The sequence below is a fragment of the Physella acuta genome, unplaced genomic scaffold, assembly GCF_028476545.2.
Source record: "Physella acuta isolate Inbredline_101_S28 unplaced genomic scaffold, ASM2847654v3 ptg000335l, whole genome shotgun sequence".
Taxonomy (NCBI): Eukaryota; Metazoa; Mollusca; class Gastropoda; family Physidae; genus Physella; species Physella acuta.
In genome coordinates, this window is record NW_026731854.1 from 69,945 (window position 1) to 91,496 (window position 21,552).

Here is a 21,552-nt window from a genome sequence, read left to right on the forward strand (position 1 = left end):
CAACCCCCCACCCCACCCCCCCCCCCCCACCCCCAAAAAAAAAAACATGCCTACCGTCCCATTCAACGAAATATAATTATATACTTTTTCCAGTGTCCGCCCCTTCCCCGAAAATTCTACCCCCGCCCCCGAAAATTTCAAGTACACCCACCCCTCTCTGGGGAGGAAAAAGTCTAAACTAAAACCACCCCACCCCCCACACACACCACCCCCCCCACCCCCCACACACACCACCCCCCCACCCCCCCACACACACCCCCCCCCACCCCCCCCCCCCCCCAAAAAAAAAAAAACATGTCTACCGTCCCATTCAACGAAATATAATTATATACTTTTTCCAGTGTCCGCCCCCTCCCCGAAGGGGGGGGGGGGTCTCAGACATTCTTACGCGGGGGGTGGGGCTTCGCCCCTACCCGAAGAATTGTATGCAAGAAACTCTTCACGCAAACCATTAAGATTAGACAACATTTCCTTTTTATTCAATGTTAACGCGAAAATCAATGACGTCATATAACTTTGAGCACTCTCTGGGTTTGAGATTATTTTCTACTCTGTGCGCTAAATGTGTCGACGTCATACTTCGTTTTTCGAATTACTGTGCATGTTTTTATTTTCCTTGTGTTTTCTCTAGAGCGTTCTTGTCAGATAGATAGATAGACAGACAGCGAAACTATTAGTATTAACGAGAAAAATGGCCCGTTGAGGAAGGGTACAACGGGCGCTAGGCTGATAGTGCTGTCTCTTTTCTCTAAACTAAAACCAACCCACCCCCCCACACACCACCCCCCCACACACCACCCCCACCCCACCCCCCACCCCCACACACCACCCCCACCCCCCACCACACACCACCCCCCCCCCCCACCCCTCACCCCCACACACCACCCCCTCCACACACCGCCCCCCCCACCCCCACCCCCCCCCCCCCCAAAAAAAAAACATGTCTACCGTCCCATTCAACGAAATATAATTATATACTTTTTCCAGTGTCCGCCCCCTCCCAGAAAATTCTACCCCCGCCCCCGAAAATTTCAAGTACCCCCACCCCTCTCCGGGGAGGAAAAAGTCTGAAAGAAACACTGAAACCAACCCACCCCCCACACACCACCCCCCCACACACCACCCCCACCCCCCACCACACACCACCCCCACCCCTCACCCCCACACACCACCCCATCCACACACCGCCCCCCCCACCCCCCACCCCCCCCCCCCAAAAAAAAAACATGTCTACCGTCCCATTCAACGAAATATAATTATATACTTTTTCCAGTGTCCGCCCCCTCCCAGAAAATTCTACCCCCGCCCCCGAAAATTTCAAGTACCCCCACCCCTCTCCGGGGAGGAAAAAGTCTGAAAGAAACACTGAAACCAACCCACCCCCCACACACCTACCCCCCCACCCCCCACCCCCACCCCCCACCACACACCACCCCCACCCCCACCCCTCACCCCCACACACCACCCCCTCCACACTTTTTCCAGTGTCCGCCCCCTCCCAGAAAATTCTACCCCCGCCCCCGAAAATTTCAAGTACCCCCACCCCTCTCCGGGGAGGAAAAAGTCTGAAAGAAACACTGAAACCAACCCACCCCCCACACACCACCCCCCCCACACCCCCCCCCCCCCCCCACCCCTCCACACCCCACCCCCCAAAAAAAAAACATGTCTACCGTCCCATTGCAAGAAAACCACTTTTTAGATTAGACACATTAATTAGGCGGTAATTTTATTATAGAGTATCGATGAGGAAATTTCTTTTGAGTTGGGGAGGGGGGGGGCTCAGACGTTCTTACGCGGGGGGTGGGGCTTCGCCCCTACCCGAAGAATTGTATGCAAGAAACTCTTCACGCAAACCATTTAGATTAGACAAAATTTCCTTTGTATTCAATGTTTACGCGATAATCAATGACGTCATATAACTGTGTGCACTCTCTGGGTTTGAGATTATTTTCTACTCTGTGCGCTAAATGTGTCGACGTCATACTTCGTTTTTCGAATTACTATGCATGTTTTTAAATTGCTTGTCTTTTCTCTAGAGCGTTCTTGTCAGACAGATAGATAGATAGATAGATAGATAGATAGATAGAGAGACAGCGAAACTATTATTATAGATTATATGGGGTGACTGGAGGTCTGGGGGTGAGAGGGGGGGACACTTTATAGACTAGATTATGCGCACGATTATTGTTGGTTGAAAAACACGGTTCTATACATTAAATATGTACAGGTGTTTAGCTTATCTTCGGTCTGCATTTGCATTTTTCTGAGTAGAGTACTTTACACACTTTAATTCAAATTTAAATTGCTTTGTTTCATAATTATAGTCAACTCAGTTGGCCAATGTGTCTGCTTTTTAAAACATGTTCAGTATTGTAAAAAAGTTGGAGCATGCAAAATATGCGGAATGGTCTGCGTTGCTGTTTCTAGGGAAAACTTTGCATCTTATGTCTTGAACCAGCAATCGTAGCTCTTATTCTAAATTTTAATTATTTTCAGAAAATCGATTCTTTTCTCATAATTATTCCAAATATACTAGATCTAAGTCTAGATTCAAAATACTTAACGAATAGATCCAGGTAGATCCAGTTATCGTGTTTTGGTCACAAAGTGATCAAATTCACGGCAAAATAACTTGTTGAAACCTGAAGTCTGTGATTTGTAGATCTAGACTTCTACTCTAGAGTCTAGATCTGTAGTAACATACTAGATCTAGTAGGAGTAGTTGTCGGTTTCAGTAGTAATTGTCACTAATTTAATTGAGTAGATCTAAATTAAATCTAGTCGGGATCTTGTTTTCTCGTTCATTCCCTGTACCATGTACATTACTTGTGTTTGAATTATCTTAGCCTGATCATTTAGGCTTCCCATTATTCGATCTTTATTTGCAGCGTGAGTAAACTTATCACTTTGATTTATCTTAATAAGATGAGTGGTTTTGATTGCTTATGAATGATGAGTAAAGTTGTGAAGTATGACCCACAAAAATGATACATCTAGAATTCTTTCTAGATCTAGCCTATCTTGGACTTTGGTGTCCTTCAGCTTCTGAGATTTGCACTGCCCCCTCTTTCCCCCCCCCCCCCCTACTCCTCTGTGCTTTTGACCTTTTTAACCTTTTGAGTCATGTTACTCATTTTAATAATTAAAGTTTTAATAAAATTAACTCTTTAAAAAAGTTAGAAGTTGAAATTTTTTATTTTATAGGCCTTGATTTAATAAAATTTGCAAACACAGAGTAGTGACCTACTTGAAAAAATGAAAAAAGTTTTTTTAAACATGAGGCTACATTGTTATTTAGACTTGAATAGGCCCTATCTAAAATACAGTGAATCTAACATCTTAACTCGCTTTTAATAGCAATATTAATTATATTATACAAACCTCGATTGTGTGTTTTATTGGACCACCATTATTTTCATACAATGGGTCCACTACTTAATTAACTAGGCTACATGTTTTGGTTTGTAAAATTTAAAGAGTTTTAATACATCACACTCATTTAAGTTGCAATGAAAAATGTTATTAGAAATCAATACTTTGATGAGCATTATTTTTTTCATTTTGTTAATAGATTAAATTACTAATAGATTGCAATACTACTGATTATTTTAACCTTATACTAAATAGTATTTTCATTTCTCAGAAAATATTATAAATATAAAATATTTTAATTACAGATGATGTCATTCCATTTATAATTGGAATTCGATCTAGTCAGTACAGTAATTACACTTACCAGCTATTAACCTCAAGAATTTTATGCTGAAAATGCCTCAGTAAAGTCTTCAAGTTCAATGTCTCACCATAGAACTAAGAGTGATACAAAACATGTACACATGCGGGCACTGTCTTCCAAAGTGAAAAGCAATTTGCAGAGCATGGCTTCCTTTCACACAGACGATGAAGGTATGCTAAAAATTAATTGTATAATTTCAATGTTGTTACAACTGTCATGTAATTACACTGTTTGGTTTGTACATGGTGAATTACCTTTTCAAGGTCAGCTGTTTAGCCTGGACTAGATGTTACGATTCCAATTATGCATGCCTGTAATAAAATAGGCACTGGTTCTTATCTTAAATGTTGGTAATGGTAAAACAATGAAGCTATTGAAGAATAATATAAAAGGATATCAGTGCACCTATAATTATAGCAAGCAACATACTACACTTACAAAATCTTGTATTGAAAGGGCTCACTTCATTTACGAATTATTTTCTTTTAAATCACAATTTAAAAGCATTTAAAATATTTATATTTTTCAGATTTCCTATTGCAGGCAGTTTAAACATACTTTTTTCTTGTTTAGAAAATGAATTTATTTTGATCATGATTTTAATTTTTAATAATATAAGCCATCAAATAATATTAGAAATGTAATTTTAAAATCTCATTTATCACTATGAGATCCTAATTCTTGTTGATTTTTAAAATTAGTTTCAGATGAAGGGGAGCTAACTAAAGAAGATATTAAAGAGATTTACAAAGAGTTACAGGCAATTAGTGATAAGTTAAGGGTGAGTTAAACATTTTGTATGCTCAAGAATGATAGATCTGATTTGATTAATTAGCCTTATTATGTAAAAATTCCCCAATTAAACCTGATGGTCAATATGGAAGGTGAAGTAGAGTTCGCCTCTTTCTGTGGCCCTGGCATATGAAATGAACATATGAATAATATGATCAATTTTGTGCCCAACTACCTTTACTTTCCCTTACATGAGTCAGATACCCATCAGAGAATTGTGCACTCTGGAACAATGGACTCGAGCCCATGATCCAGATCTGTTAGCCATCATGCTTCTGGCCACTGCTTCTTGTGATAGAATATATGAACAATTTATAGTCAACCTTATTAAATTTTAATATAGCTCTCAGTTGTGATAAATGCAATTAAATTTTTTCTTGTAGAGTTTTTTTTTTCTTGTAAGTTTTTTTTTTTAATCTTAAATCAATCAAAAAGTTTTCAATCTTCTAAAAACAGACATTACTCAACTCTTTTCTTATTGGTTCACAATGTATGCACTTTCATCATAACTTAGATGATTGTGTTAAGTTTATATTTCAATTACTAAGTCATCCTTCTTTTCTGCTCTTCTCCATTTCTTTCCACCACCCTCCTCTCCCCTAGAATATAACCCTTATGCTAATTTTATACACTCTTTTCCAGGAAGAAAATCGTATCCTCCATGAGCGTGAAGCTAAGCTTAAAGAAAGGGAGAGAATGCTGGTTATATCACAGGAGAGTTTGCAGACAGTCACAGACCACCAAGTTAAAGTTAAGGTTATGTCCATTGAGGAGGTATTACTAACCAAATTCCTTGATCATTTTTTTTTCTAAGACCTCTTTGTAGAGTTCAACCTGTCTTTGCTGCTAAGCTTATGAAAAAAGCCAGTAAAAAGTTAATCCTATAAAAGCTTACAAATGCCTTTGGCAATACTAGAAAAGAAAAATATTTTTTCAGTCTATATAAAAATGCTAAATCAAAGTCTTATATTCTGTCTGTAGTGATATATTATAGAAATGTATTTAGCTTTTGTTGACCTCCAGGGAAATGCCACTTTATTAAGACTTGATCTGGTGACATATGTCATAGAATGAAAACATTACACTACCATTTATAGATATGTCAAAGCATTAAAATATATTTTCTCTGTATAGAAACACCACATCATTCAGACACAAACCTTGTATTTTTTGCAGAGATATACAGCAGAGCTAAAGCAACTAGACCATGCACTAAAAGAAAAGACAAAAGAAAATAAAAGGTTGAAAGAAAACTTTGAAACTCTCAAACAAGCAAATGATGTGATGAAAAAAGAAGTATGTTTTTCACTAGTTTCAATAAATGTAAACGTGTTAAAATAAATATGTTTTTCAAAGTTTGGTTGGATATGGTGTACAATGAATGTTTCAACCCAAGGTCTTTGTCAGAACACATCTATTACAATAGAGAAACTGCAAAATGGTTGACTGTTTAGTAAGACTCTTTTCATAAGTCAAATGTGGACAAATTTTAAAAGAAAATGATAAATCAAATAAATATGACAGGGCTAATGGCATTAATAAAACATGATTGAAAAGTACACAGATTGTAGCATATTTATAACCAATCATTGATGATTGGACCTTTAGTAACCCATATCCAACATATAATTTCCATCAGGGTTTAAGTGCATGCTTGCTTAAACGATCTTATGCTCATTAAAAAATAATTGAATTTGTTCTGCTTTTAGCTTGAGGCAGTGACTACCCAGAATGCAAAGCTTACAAAATCATTGACAAGTTTACAAGCTAGATTAGCTAATTTACAAGTAAGTCCATGTTCAAAATATAGAAATCTGTTGTTAAATATTCATAAACAAGTAAAATATTTTTGTATGAAAATGTTAGTATTGATAATTTTATTAAAAGTTTGTGTTAAAAAATAATAGTAATCTGTGTTATTTATAATAAGTAACTTATAGTATGTAAAAAGATTGCTCAGATATACTGCACAATGGTTTTATGACCCATTTTTTTCTCTATTGTATGAAAATATGGAGCTTTTTACAATAAAAGTATTTTTTAAACTCTTTTTTTTTTACTTTTTTAAAGAATTTTTTTCTTCCATTCATTTAGTGTGTAGACAAACTATTGCTGTTACCCAAAAATATATTTTGCTTGTTGATGTTATTGATTTATTGATGTTCACAGAGAAAGCAGGAGTATGAATTAAAGCTGAAGGACACAGAGGTGATCAAACTGGCAAGTGAGGCCTACTCAGAACAAAAAGAACCAACTTCGGTAAAGCCAGGTGATAAACCAGAAGAAAAGCCAAAAACTCCCAAGCAGAGCAAGGTATGTGTTTATATTATCATTGTGTTCTTACATTCAGTGAGATTTCAGCACAGAAAAGGTGTTTTTATGCCACTTTGGGCAGTTACAACATTCAAATGCTTATACAAGTAAAATACTGTAATGGTACCTGGAAGTTTAGAGGGTGGAAGAGTTTATTTGTTTGGTTTGGTTTTTTGTAGCTGCTAAAGGGATTTTTTTTGGTCAGTTCCTTAATCTCCCTGTGTTGATCCAGCTATTCATCAGAGCTGGGTGTATTCAGCCAACCATATTTCTGAAAAAATCCTAGTTTGTAAGATATCGCCTATCTAGCTACTGTTATCCTTGAGAATTGGCAGATTGTTTTTTTATATGACATTTATACCCAATAATACACAATGGTCACTAAGACATCTGTTGCCCTGTTTTATAGATCAACTGCTTGTATATGATACTATTCTGGATAATCAAAGAGAATTAAGTCATTCATTAAGATATGAAAAACCTCACAGTCCATGGCATAAGTGAAGTAGAGTTCACCTGTTTTTGTGACCTCTGTATATGAAGGGATAGTGTGGTCAGCACTATGCCCAGTCGCCTTCACCTTCCCGTAAGTCAGGTACCCATTATAGCTAAGTGTATATAGGGACAGTCCGCAGACTTGAACCCAGGTTTGAACTCAAGACTTTTAGGTTAGCAGCCATATGCTCTATAATCAACCACGCCAAACCATTAATACATAAATTGCCCTTTCTTACTATAGAAAATATAGTTTTCACCATGTATTCAGAAAGGTTCTCCTATTCAGATGTTTCTGTTTCTAAAACGCTGTACTGTTTTCCCTTTGTCAGAACACAATTCAGGTGTACTCATCAGCTCTGTCCACCCTGTTGGACTGGGTGTGTGAAGCTCACCTCAGGCAGGCCCTGACTGATCTACCAACCAAACCATCAGAGTCCTACTGCGCTCCATCATTCATTCAAGAAAGGGTTTTAAAAGTATGTGATTTTGACATTTTTATTTAATGCTTGTGAATTTTCTTGAACTTTTTTATTTAATAAGCTAAATGTTAGTTTTCTATTGTTTTACTTAGACTTTTTGGTTCTTTAAAAAACCCTATCAGGATAATGCAATACTATTTTTCTTCTTTCTAAATCAGTACTAGGTTCATGGCTAGGATTAGGGTCAGGGTTAGGTTTAAAAAAAGTAGGGTTCCTCTTTCAGACCTAACTCTCCATAGGGCAGATGAAGATGAAGTAGAGTTCTTATGTTTCTTGACCTCAGCATATCAATGGATGGTGTGGTCAGCACTATGCTCATCCACCTTTATTTTCCCTAACATGAGTCAGGTACCCATCAAAGTTGAGAGGACTCAGGAACATCCTTCAAATTCAAGCTAGAGATCTGAACTTGAGACTTTTAGCAGTCATGCTATTCCAAGGATTAAAATATTAGACCCAGAATGTCTTCCTGTTGCATTACTGAGTACTCATTTTTCAAGTAAAAAGTTCATGAGTAAAATTGATATTTATTTTTGATGAAATTGAACAAATGTTTGGTTTCAGGTTTTACCTAACCTTGTAGAAATTCTACGGGAAAATGCTGCCAATGTCCGCTGTTGTCTCCCTTGCTTACAGTTTATTTATTGGTCACTTTTACACATAGACCAGATACAAACTCTCCAGGTAAAATCATTAGGTAGACCTTTTACACACAGACCAGATACAAACTCTCCAGGTAAAATCATTAGGTAGACCTTTTACACACAGACCAGATACAAACTCTCCAGGTAAAATCATTAGGTAGACCTACACAACTAAGATAATGTAAGAATTAATTTTCAAACAGAATTGTATTTCATCATGCTATAGTGTTAATTTATTAGAGAGTTTTTTGTTTAACTTGAGCTGATTTAAAAACAGAACTACACTTAATTCTGTGTCTTTGATACAACCATTTTACAGATTTAAGTTAAATATTAGCCTTCGCTTTGAATGCTTAGTTTAATTACCATTTTATATTATTTTATTTTTCAATATATATATTTATATTTATATATATATTTTAAAACAGCTATTTTTTTAACAACTAATTTTAACAGAATGTAAATATGTCCACTACAATGAGAAGAATTGGAGAAGAGGTTTACTATCCAAAGTCTTCCAAAGTTACTGAGGTAGAGAAAATAATTGCCACGACGGCCACACTGAATGAAAAGTTAAAGGAGCCTTTGTTTATGAGGAGCACAAACAACCACATCAGATTGCTCTCTGCTTTAATAGTTTTGAAAACTTTATCAAGAGGTACTTCATTAAATGTTTTATATATATTATTATTTAAAAGTTTTGATAGAGAAAAAAATTCAGTCGCCACATCAGTATTGTTTTATTAATATATTTTTTAGTATATACTATGTAAAATAATTTATAATAAATTTTCCCCCAAATATTTCATACTTCAGGAAAATTTGTGCGGAATTAATTACCATATTAAGTTTCCTTTTTGAACTGTTGTTTACATTTAATGTCTCTTCTGTACTTTAAATATTACAGTTGTTCAGAACATTTCTCATAGTTGTTAAAAAACTATTACTGTTTTGATGAATCAAAACTTTTAAGTTTTAAGAAAATGTTGCAAATCAACACAGTAATAAAATGGTATGGAGTAAAATTTGAGGTGTAGAAAGTTGTTAGAAAAGGTTACTTAAACGATAATTAACTCTATATTATTTGTCAGCTGATGTTTTAGCCCAGGCGTTTGATTTGTTGAAGACAGAGCTCAAGAATGATCAGTCTAAGGAGTTATTTTTGTATTATCAAGCTACTGGTGTCATCATTTTCTTTATGAAACCTGTCAATAAGGTCAGTTTTATATTTTGTCCAGATTTCATAGCAGACATGATGACACATTATATATTTGTTAGTGCTTTTTAATTTAAGATTGACAATTTCATCACCTTACATTTATTTTATTGACCTTAGTAATTTTATCTTGCTACTTTGACTTCATTGACATATTCCTGTAAGGACCCTGAGGAGCAAAGGGCAGTAATTTTGTGACCTTACAAAAGACATTAAGTGGCCTTACAAAATGTCATTTGAAAACAAAAGCTTTTTTACAAGTTTGATATTTTTATTATTTATCATATAAATATTAGTTGATTACTCTTCCGTGTTATATTTTTATTAAAATAGATGATTGTTATATTGTTCTAAAACACCATTTAGCTTATTAATGATAAGCAACACCTTTTTTCTTTATCTCATTCTTAAAAAAATGGTAAATTAAATCATTTGTATATTGTTTAACTACACACAGCCCATAATGTTATATATTTTCTAAAACTCAGACGTTTATTAATGTGGCTGTTGATATTCTGCTTCAATTGTCTGCCGAGTCCCCTTTTCAACAAACATTTCTGGAAAGTTGCAGCAATGAACACTTTTTCCGCTCTGCTGCCCTGCTCTTACGAACACCTCTGCCAGACATCAGAGTTATGGAGAGACTGAGCATCATCCTGCAAAAACTTTCAAAGTTAAAGTAGGTTCTGATTCACATTTATAATGACAAACTGCTAAAGTAGGTCCTGGTTTACATTTTTAATGACAAACGCTCCTGATTTACATTTATATTGGCATAAACTGTAAAAGTAGGTTCTGATTTAGATTTTTAAAGATAAAACTGTTCAAAGTTAATTTTGGTTCTGATTTACATTTATGATTGAGATTTACATTTTAAAGTATGTCCCAATTTACAATAATAATAACAAAACTTTTAAAGTTAAAGAAGGATCTGATTTTTATTTATAATGAAAAAAACTTCAAATTAAAAAATTGTAATTAATTGAGTTCCATATTTATGATAGTAAAAACTTTCAACGCTAATTTAAAGTAGGTTCAAATCTACATTTAATATGCAAAAAGACTTAAAAGTTAAAATAGATCCTAATTATTTATTTTTTCTAAGCAATTGTTTTACCATCTTTTAAAAATATTTTTTCTTTCTTCCTAGATCCAACAAGCGCTTCTTTGAAACATACACAATTGTTGCTATAATTCAAGAGATATTAGTAAATGGAGGCAATGACAATGCATTTTTAAACCTCAACTTGAAATCTATTTTATTCAATCTAAATGTCCCAGTCAAAACATAGCTCATGTTGCTTTTTTTACTAACCCAAGTGTACATAACTCATTAAAGATAACTGCTATACTCATGTTTAATTCTCTTTGTATTCCTATCATTTGTTCTTGTACAGTTAAATATTCATCTATTATCTTACATAATTGATGATTTGTAAAATTTGTTTAAAATAAGAATTCTCTTATTTTATACTAAATAAAATTGTATATGTTAGTTATTTATTTCTGGCATCCCTTTTAAAAACCCTACCAGTTATGACTTTTTCTGGTTCCTAATTATTCATAAGTTTTCTGTATCACTCATAATATATTTAAAATAAGGTGCTTAGTTATTTTAGAAAAAAAGAAAATTGCGCATCATGTACTATGATTATTACTTAAATTTGTGTCAATCTTTTTTATATGTATAATGCATTTCATACTTTGTTTTAATGAAATAAACATATATCTTAGCTACTGCTTTGAGTTTGCCCTTATTTCATGAATCATGTCATAGTTTGATACACCTAACAGCTTCCAAAACACAATAAAGTAACTCAGTTATTTCATCTCCTAGAAATGTGATCACATAACCACACATGTACTGCATTGTTTTATCCTAATGGTCCATGGGACAAGTGAAGTGGTGCTCACCTGTTTCTTTACTTTCCCTAATGTGAGTCAGGTACTGATCAGACTAAGCCACATTCTATGGACTTAACCTGGATTCAAACTAGAGACTTCTAGGTCTTATGCTGTACATGCCATCCTACGTGTTGTATAGTTAGCTCAGTTTAAATGGACTCACAGTCACACATTCACTTCTGTATGCCTCACTACTGACCATATATCCCTTACAAAGGATCAAAAGCAAAAAGTAATTTTTATTCAAATATATTTATTGTTGGTTACTCTCTCCAGTTCGAGTTGTTATAAGCATTGAAAAAAATCTTCACAGTACAGGCAACAAAAAACAAACACTAACATTACAGACAGATTAATTTCAGTTGATTCTTAACAAGTTATCACAATTTTACAATTGTTTTGTTACAGTCCAAATCAAATTATTTAATTTACTAAAGCTTCTTATATTTATTTTAATCAACAAGTTGTATAGGCTGGACTATGTCTATGTGTTATAGCAGGGGTCTCCAAACTTTTCAGTCCGAGGGCCACATTAACTTGAAATATCAGTTCGGGGGCCAGAGTTTCTTTAAGGCATCTCTTTGGGGAGGGGGCGAACCCCTCTCCAGAAGAACGTCTACCGCACCCCCCCCCCCCCACGAAATATAATTTATATAGAAATATTTACAAATTTCAAGTGTCCACAAGGTATATTGTTTCAAAATTCGATAGGTACTATGATACAGAACTTTTAATATTAGGACGGTCTTCCTTGTGCAAAAACTTATGAAAATCAATCTGCCCTTCTTTGAAAGTGTCTCTAAGGAAGTCATTTTCTTGCAATTCAATGACCTCCAGCTGCAGTTCATCTTTGCAACTGGCCACATTTGCTTCAGTCTCACTTCTTCTGCCTTTGAATCCTACTAAAACTGCAGCTGGAAGTCTTTGATGATCATATTTAAATGACGTGGGAAATTCATTGGTTGCTTCAGCCGTAAAGAACGTGCACTGCTGAAAGTGCGTCAGGTTGTTGGCCTGTACTTGTTCCAAATACATGACACGTTTGAATCTGAAGGTCTTTAGGTGGGTGTATAGATAAGAAACTAGATTTCATTCTATTGCCGTTTTAGGTTCAGAAAATTTAAATGACTGGTTAATTCTGCAACAGAATCCAATTTCTATACCCACTCTAATGAACACAAGAAGTAGAGGTGGAACAACTGTCCAGCGACTCATCCATTGCAATTGAAAAATGGCGAAGCTTGCTTGCATTTTTCGCTATTTGAGTCAAGATGTTTTCACCAATGTCTGCAACACGGCGGGCAATCGTATTTGCACCCAAAGCTACATTTTCAAATTGTTTTGAATTTTCTGTGCTAAGTTCCTCAGTCAGCTATAACACACATTTATTCAGTGGATAAAAAGATCGTCGCGGGCCGGATGAAATGACCGCGCGGGCCGCATCCGGCCCGCGGGCCGTAGTTTAGAGACCCCTGTGTTATAGGAAGCAAAAAAAGTTTAAATAAAATCTGTAGAACATAAATATCTATTCTTAATCCATTAACCAATGCATACTAATGATTAGGCACTGATGCAATAATATGCTGAAGTTTATTTTGAGTATGATGAATTAAGCCCAAACAATCAGATGTTTGTGTTTGTTATCAAGTTTTTATAGATGTGTCATGTATTTTGACCATCTAAACAATATGTCTATTGTTTCAACATTAAAAAAAGATCTTTCAATTAATTAAATATATAAAATCTGCCCTATTGAATTGACAATGATAAAAAATCCTATCAATAACTCTTAATGAAAAAAAAATTCACCACTTCTCAGAATAGGCCTATATTTTTTGAATACATTGAATATTATAAAAATCACACAAATCCAAACCAGTGACAAATTTAAAATTCTTAATACTGGAAACCAAATTTTAACAAAAATGTTCATGAGTTATACAGCAATGTTTTTAATGGCAACTTAACTGTGTTATCTCACACAGAGAAACCAATTATATAGATAAAGAATATATCTATATGTATAAAACTGAAAGTATGTCTGGGTTTGTGTGTCTTTTATGCTTTACTAAATTACTGGTTTTATTCGTAAAATAGAAATCACATTTTTTTTTGAAAAACATATTTTTATTTTAAGAAGTTCAAACACTGAATTTTGTGTTAAATACGTTAACTAGTTGTGTCAACCTATTCACTTAAAAAATTGCAAAAAGAATTGTAGAAATAAGAATATAGTATGAATTCTTGAATTTGTAAATCTAATATATGCATGATCCCTAACAATGGTGGGGGAAGGGGGGCCAATTTATTACCCGATAATACACTTTGCTGTAGATGCAATGCTAAAACATAATGCTTTTTTAATTATTGAATTACAAATAAAACATATCAGCATTAAATTTTTTTTAAAAACATCTTTAGAATGATAAAAGCTCATCTCATGATGTACAAGAATGATTTTTGTAAAAAAAAATAATACAGGCACTTTTTTTCAATAGTCAAGAAGTTAAAAAGTAGATTGTCACTATGAAATGCAGACTGCTTTAATACCTTACGTTGCGCACACTCAAGGCAGTGTTTCTATGATGTATTATATAAATAGATTATTTTCTAGTTGATTAGCCAACAAAAGCTTGTTAATATTGTACCAACACCAGATAAACTTTAAAAATTGTGGGTTAATCTTCCGAATACAACAAAAACTGTTTAATGTCAATATCTTTTTGCAAGCACACATGTTAAAAGCTATACAGGACAAAGAAGCATCATCAGTCAAACATATTTATTTAGTTATGAATTTGAAAACTATTGTCATCGCTAAGTATTGTAAAACTAGCGCCATTTTTCTTTTCTTTGCAAGGGGGAGGGGGTGATCCATTTATGATGTCCACAGAGAGGACTGGGGGGGGGGGGGGGAGAATTGAGTGCACATCAACATGTTGAATTTATCATCAATATACTTTTCTAGGTTCTGCAACAATGGCCTTCACTTTTTGTCAACAAGGTTCATCTAGACATTAGATCAATCATGATATTTGAACTTCCACATTTGGTCAACCCAAGTCAGATTATGTTGGTTTTATTACATTTATTACTGCCAAAATTCCACCATGTCTTAGCAGATTTGAAGAGGTTTACAATGTTCAATTCCCTAATCCAAATCCTAATGCTTTAGTAGACCAAATATCATGACAGACTAATTGTCTGTAGAAAAATGTCAGACAAACAAAAATCTGAATTCAAATTGTTGTGCTATCATTTGTAAGTTACACCATAAAGTATCTGCATATAAAATGTATAACTGTAAATTAAATCGTAGTGGGCACACGGCCACAGGGAAACAAGTCTATAAGTTTCAACTGTTTATATGGCCTTCATAAAAGGATAACCCCCGACTAAAAAAACTATTTATGTATGGCAATAGAAAAGTTGACCAGTTTTCCTTTTAAGTTATAAATCACAATGTGTTTTAAAATACAGTATGTCATATTTATATATATATATCAATATTTAATAGTAATAATAGATACTGGCTTGACATATAGGGGATAATACAGTTATTTTAACTATAAAGCATATATTTTCTTTAAAAAAAGAAATCTGCCTAAAAAGTTTATCAATTTGCAAAGATTTTTTAAAATCTATTTTCACCGGGGTATCACATTTATACATGTGACTAGCAAGTTAAAACATTCCGTATAGTGTCCTTAAAACATGACATACCTATGTTGTGATATAACTTGATTAAATGACAAAGACAATTAAAGCTTGTACAATTCAAACAAATTTAGGATTGGTAATTAATCAGTCCATATATATATAATTGAGTAATTAAAATATTTTAAAATACATTGCTTCATGTAGAAGATAAAAGTACAAGTATATAAGCCTATATATATTTATTTATACATGTAAATATAAACACAACCTAGAATCATGCGTACATTGAATTCTTGCATATTACTTTTGTAACAGAGGAAAAAAAATTAAATTACAAATGAAGTAAATAAGAGAATTTAGAGAAATTTAAAATGGTTATGACTAATTTTTTTGAAGAATTAAGCCAAAAACACTTGATTAAAAAATGGCTGCTTATGCCTAAATGGCACTAAACATGAATACCACTCCTTTTTTATTAAATGATTAACATAGTTTTGTTATTTATTTTTTTTTGTGAAATTTATTTTCATTGAAAACAATATTGATTTTTAAAAAATCAAAAATATTTTTTAATAGCTATTTGCTATTTTTTTAATGGTAAAAAGCTCCACAAAATTAAATGCATGTAAGTACAAAACTGTTATTTTGAAGACATTAACAATAAGAAATATATCACAAACATATTTTTAAAATATTAAATTTATTTACTACAACTTAAATGTTGTATTATTTAATTTTAATTTGTGGTCACTAATTGTGCAAATGCAGCAGTTTTACACTTTAAATCTTACACACTTCCAGCTTAACACATATACATATTACACTGTAAAATCTTGTAATATTTGACTTTTTAAAAGTAACAATTACTTTTGAAAGAGAAAAATCAGTTTTATTTCATCTGCTAAAGATTTATGGAACTAAAAACATGCACACTATATAAATAATCTAAAATTTAAAAAAACATGCAAGCTTGTCTAAAAGTCATTATAAAGAAAATAACTAGTCTCAATTCTCATCATTCAACTGAAAATATAAACAAAGACAAAAATTAATACTGTCCATATAAGCTTGTAAGATTACCATTTACCTGCTGGGTCGACTTTTATTAAAAAGGTGGTAAATTATAAAGCTAAGCTAATACTAAAATACTACAATTCTTTTAAAGTATTGCTACAAATACTGAATTATTATTATATTATTGTATCCAGTGGTATCCTATTTTTTAAATATACAAAAAAAAAAAACACTCCAATTGCAAATATCTTACAGTCAGTGGCTTCACAGTAGGGTGCAGATACATAAGCCTACCTACATTCTGTCAAGTTAGATTTTATTAATCTACACAGCAGAATATAATAAATTTTCTAAAAACAAAGCACCAGTTCTTCCAATAACTATTAGTTCAAAAGCAAGTGGGTAAAGCTTACTTTCTCCTTAGAGAATTCATTCATCTAGCAATATGAATGTTGATCAAAATGTTATAATCTAGGTCTAGTTTAAGTAATATTGGAAGACCTTTTATAAAAATCTTAATAAAGATCTCAAATGTACAGTATTTTCAGTTCTTAAAACTGATTATTTATGACTCCCATTATCACTCAATGAATTATAACAAAATATTTAAGACCTGTGGGTATCAAGATTTAAAAAAAAAAAAAAAGTTATGTCAGCCATAAAGAATAATGCAAAAAAAAATAATTAAAAATGCCATTTTATGATTTGATAATGCAAAACATCTTCAATCCATTTAACAATCACAAAAGTCAGTGGTTCTCAGTCAGGGATAGGCTAGAAACACTTGGCTTCCTTTAGGAATCAGGGTGCATAATTACATAAAGCAAAATAAAATATTATGCATGCAAAGCAATGCAATGCCCATTCAGTATAGGGGTTGAAATTTTTAAGAAACCAGGCTGATAACACTACTTTTTTTTAAAGTGTCATGCTATAAACTTAGTTTTTTTTTCTTGCTTTAACCTATTGACAAATAACCTCAATTGAAAAGAAATCTGCTTGATAAAAAAAACTTCTGTCATGAATAAAACTTGATTGTGCTAAAGAAATACATACAACTAGACAGGTTTAAAAAGTACATTTTGACAAATTTGACTTTACAGCATATGCTGGTTAATCAGCTGTTTCTTCCAATTGCTAGCAAACAGTAACACCTTATTTGTTCAATTACTTCATTAAATATTTAAAGGTTGATATTGTTTAAATTGAGAAAAACATCCAATTACAAAACAATAACATTTTAAGTGAAGCTTAGTGAAAGACCATGTAATCAAAATACATGAAATAATCTATACACTAAATTTCTCCTCGGTTCTCATACTACTTCTCCTAAATACTGTATTTGAAAATTCACTGAATCTAAGGAACCCTTTTATACTATTGGGCAAAGGCAGGTGGTCAATCTTTTCATCTACTGATGGCTTCAGCTGGGCACGAATGGTGACTCGACAAGAATCGGCTAGCGATGACATAGGGGACAGCAAATTATTAATCCATGGGCTAACTTTGGTGTAGGAGCTGCAAAGGGAAACGTGTTTGAGCTTTGGAGCAATAAGTGAAAATGTGGGCCTGAATCCAGCTTTCATTAGCAGCTTCCACGACAGGAGCTCTTTGCTATCTTCACTAATGATATCTGGGTTTTCAAGGACCCATTTAGTAAGGCTGATGGAAAATAGTTCAGACAGTTCCTCACAGCTTACCGAAGCACCGTAAGAAAGTAGGAGGCGTATTTTGTCAACAGAGTTGTACACGTAGGCTGAAATAATGGGCTTGTTTTTTCTGCCATCACCATTAACATCCGCGCCTTTCTCGAGCAGGAGCTTGACCATACTGATTGAACAGGACGTCGAACAAGCACAACCTAAAGGTGAGCGCCTATTTTCATCCTTCATGTTTACATCCATCCCCAGATCTATAAACTCCTTCACAGTTTCCAGAGTGCTATACAGCACAGCAGTTGGGAGAAGCGTTGCCTGCTTAGGATCGGCCCCCGCCCGCAACAAAGACTTGCAAATAAATACTGGTGGAAATTTATCATCATGATAAGAATCTTCAGTATCACTATCATCATTTAAGAAGTCAGTGTTCCAAAAATACCAGCCTTCGGATGCCATCCTACAGGCAACCATAAAGGGTGTATCGAAATTTTCATCTGGAATGTTCACATTGCAACCAGCCTGGATTAGCAAATCAACCAGGCCGATTTGATTATTTTTGCATGCTAGAAGTAAAGGCGTACTACCAGTGGCATCCCTTAAATTGACGTCTACGCCTTTCTTCAAAAGCAATTCTGCTATCTGCAGACGATTGTGGGATGTCTTCATGCTGTTACATAAAACATGCAGAGGTGTCATACCATCATCTCCTGGAAGATTCACATCAGCTCCTTGTTCAAGTAAGGTTTTAACAAGCTTTATGTTACAATCAAAACAAGCTGAACTGAGCTTAGACATTTTAGAGTTGTCTGAAGTACTCAACCCTAGTGTGCCTTTCAGAATAAAATCCAGACTAATATCCTCCATGTATAAAGCTCCAAGATGTTCATTTAAATTGTGTGCATCAACTGTAGCCATTATTAGACTACAAGCTAATTAGTGGTTGGAAAGAGCCTGCCTTGCATCTGTCAGAAATAAAAAATAAAAAGTTTAAGTACTACAAATAATTTTAAAGATAGGATAGATGTATTTTAGTTCTACTAAAAATTTGAGCTGAATTTACCCCATGTTGAAAGTGAACGATAATGTGGACTGGGTCTAGTGCATGATGTACTGATGTCAGAATAAATGGTTTTAATTTTAACTAGTTTTTTTTTTCTTGTCTCTGAGTTTCAGAGTTCAACAAAAAGGTCAACAGAATATTGAATATATAGGAGATAACAGAGTTGTGCATTCATAACAAGGTCCTAATCCAGAAGTGTCAAGTCTGAGTCTGTAGGACATCCAATGAATCCATTCAGTTCTGATGGGTAGCTGAGTCACAATAGAGAAAGTAAAGAAGGCTGGACTTCCTGCAGGCCACACTATCCCTTCATAGGCAGAAGTTACAGTAACAGAGGAACTCTACTTCATATGGCCTATGTTTTTCTGTGAGGTACACAAATAGGTAAGGTTTTCTAAAGAATTAGCTTGCCACACACACACATATATATATATATATATAACACAAACACATATATATATTGGGGGGGAGGCGCCAAATTTAACGGCTTTAGTACTGATACAATAACAGTAACAGCATTCTGATAGCTTGTGTAATATTTTAATAACTCTCTAAAGTTTTTGTTGTTTTTTTAAATTAATATTTATCTTCCCATTTTTACTTTCTTGTATACAAAGTATAGAGGAAGTATTGTAATCATGCTAAAAAATTAGCGCCCAGAATTCCAGAGCCGCTATCTTAGCACTTTGTATCTGTTAATCGGGCATCTTGCATAGCGAGTTAGGGGTACTGCTATATTAAGCATTAAAACTTCAACAGGCGCAGCCGCCAGCGCCACTACTATTGCGTGACCAGAATCACCCCAAGGTCCCCTGTGAGCACTATGGCGCCTACGTTAGTTTTAGCGAGCACCCTACAATGCTGAAAAGGCTGCTTGGTTAAACCGAGCCAGTCGCTCACTAAACTGAATAAGGGTTATCCCTTGAGCACTATGGCGCATAAGTTTGTTTTAAAGAAGTAGTATTATGGTCGTTCACTAAATTGAATCAGGCACGTCCACCCTCTGGCAGGGTACAATTTGCCCCGGTCTATCCTTGACCTTTCTTCTAGCCCCCCCAGCTGGGACAAGCACACTAGTATAAGTATATATTCAAGAAAGATTAGGGGAGATCACCCCCGCTTTATTCAGTAAAGATCTAGTTTTACTTGAAGATTTAAATTTTGCTAAATGGTTTTTTTTCTTTAAATTTAATTAGTTAGTAGGCTACAGGTAATTGCCATACTTATACATTTTATTTAATTTAAGCAAACATTTAAAAGTAGTTAGATGTGATGATTTATGATTAGCATATTAATAACCAAACCTTGATTTGGTTTTAGCCTACCTGTCAAAATTAATTTGATATTGTTTTAACTTTAACTGATCACAGTCAGAGAATTACAGTATCCAATTTGTATCATATCAAACATAGATCTAGATCTAGACGATTCTAATACAAATCAGTAATCTAGCTAGTAGTAGTAGTAGCTAGAATCTAGACCTAGTCATTAAAAGTCTTAAATTCTTAAATAATAGGGCCTATATTAAAAATATTAAAATATTTAAAAGCCTTGCCTTTAAAATATTTAACTTTAAACTTTAATTGGCTAAATTGGAATTGGCCTTAATAATTATATTATTAAATTATTAATTAATTAGGCTAGAGGCCTAAATGTGTTTAATTAACTAAATTTGTTGCACATTGCATGTGGTTACATAGATTTAGATCTAGTCCCTAAAGATCTAAAGCTTACAAGATCTAGATCTAGACTCCAGAAATCTACATCTAGATTCTAGAAATTCAGACGATATAGCCTAGCCTATAGATCTAGATCTAGACTCTACCAAAAATATTTTCTTTCACTCTTTCGGCAATCACGAATCAGCTGTCAAGAGCATGCTAGCAGCAGCAGTACGTAGACTGTTACGAAGCTCAAGGTCTCATACTAATTTTGGTCTGATTGTTCAAACAATAATGTCATAGCATAACGGTCACAATTGTGAAAATAACGAATAAATAACTTTAAAAATCAAACCTTTCCAGTGAATGTGGCAATGCAAATAATCTAGATCTAAATGAAATGCATTTGGATGATGTACCTCAGCAAACTCGGGGAAACCATCTAAATTCTAAATTTAACCCACTTTCTGAGGTCAGGGTTAGGTTCACGCTGAGGGCACGTGCCATTTAGCTTTACTTTTTTGTCCAATCGCTAGCTTTTTTACAAACAAATCTCTGCCTCCAATGTTAATGTAAACAAATAAAAATAAAAGCGCACTAGACATTCTCAATAAAATAATAAGAAATCTACTCCGGCAATTTGCAGGTCAATTATAAAACAACAAATGAGTCGTTGTAGCCTACTCTAAATTAAACAGAACTATATAGAGCTAGACCATATCTATATTTTGTTCGATAAACTGGTAAAACGTTTGTCCTTTTTTTCTTCTATTTTTGTTTTTACTTATCCGTGATTATAAGCACACGGCTGACATATTGGAAGGTAAATAATGCGACTAAAAAAGTGATATTGGTATAGATCTAGATGTAAACTGTGTATGGAGGCTAATAGCAGGTAACAGGCAAAAGAAGC

The 21,552-nt window shown here is 34.0% G+C and overlaps 3 protein-coding genes across 4 annotated transcripts in view; 1 reads left to right on the plus strand and 2 right to left on the minus strand.

The window, feature by feature from the left end:
* The window catches only part of LOC131940924 (sodium- and chloride-dependent glycine transporter 2-like), a 58,968-nt gene extending 55,122 nt beyond the window's left edge, over positions 1-3,846 (minus strand). The window contains exon 1 of the mRNA XM_059299845.1: positions 3,740-3,846. The gene's annotated coding sequence lies outside the window, so the exon portion shown is untranslated. The remainder of the gene's footprint in view (positions 1-3,739) is intronic.
* LOC131940925 (coiled-coil domain-containing protein 138) lies at positions 3,792-11,362 on the plus strand. The gene is made up of 12 exons (XM_059299846.1): positions 3,792-3,909; positions 4,441-4,520; positions 5,174-5,305; positions 5,708-5,827; positions 6,241-6,318; positions 6,701-6,844; positions 7,672-7,818; positions 8,386-8,505; positions 8,922-9,123; positions 9,557-9,681; positions 10,170-10,360; positions 10,832-11,362. Exons 1-12 carry the CDS (start codon positions 3,798-3,800, stop codon positions 10,971-10,973), a joined length of 1,593 nt encoding a protein of 530 aa, XP_059155829.1. The 5' UTR covers positions 3,792-3,797; the 3' UTR covers positions 10,974-11,362.
* A 474-nt stretch (positions 11,363-11,836) lies between these two features.
* Positions 11,837-21,134, minus strand: LOC131940933 (ankyrin repeat domain-containing protein 50). 2 transcript variants are annotated; one of them, XM_059299853.1, is made up of 2 exons: positions 20,995-21,134; positions 11,837-18,880 (listed from the first exon to the last, which is right to left on the minus strand). In XM_059299853.1, exon 2 carries the CDS (start codon positions 18,831-18,833, stop codon positions 17,550-17,552), a length of 1,284 nt encoding a protein of 427 aa, XP_059155836.1. In that variant the 5' UTR covers positions 18,834-18,880; positions 20,995-21,134; the 3' UTR covers positions 11,837-17,549. The 2 variants fall into 2 exon arrangements, with proteins under 2 accessions (XP_059155836.1, XP_059155837.1); XM_059299854.1 differs by having other exon boundaries at positions 21,059-21,116.
* Between the last annotated feature and the right edge of the window lie 418 nt (positions 21,135-21,552).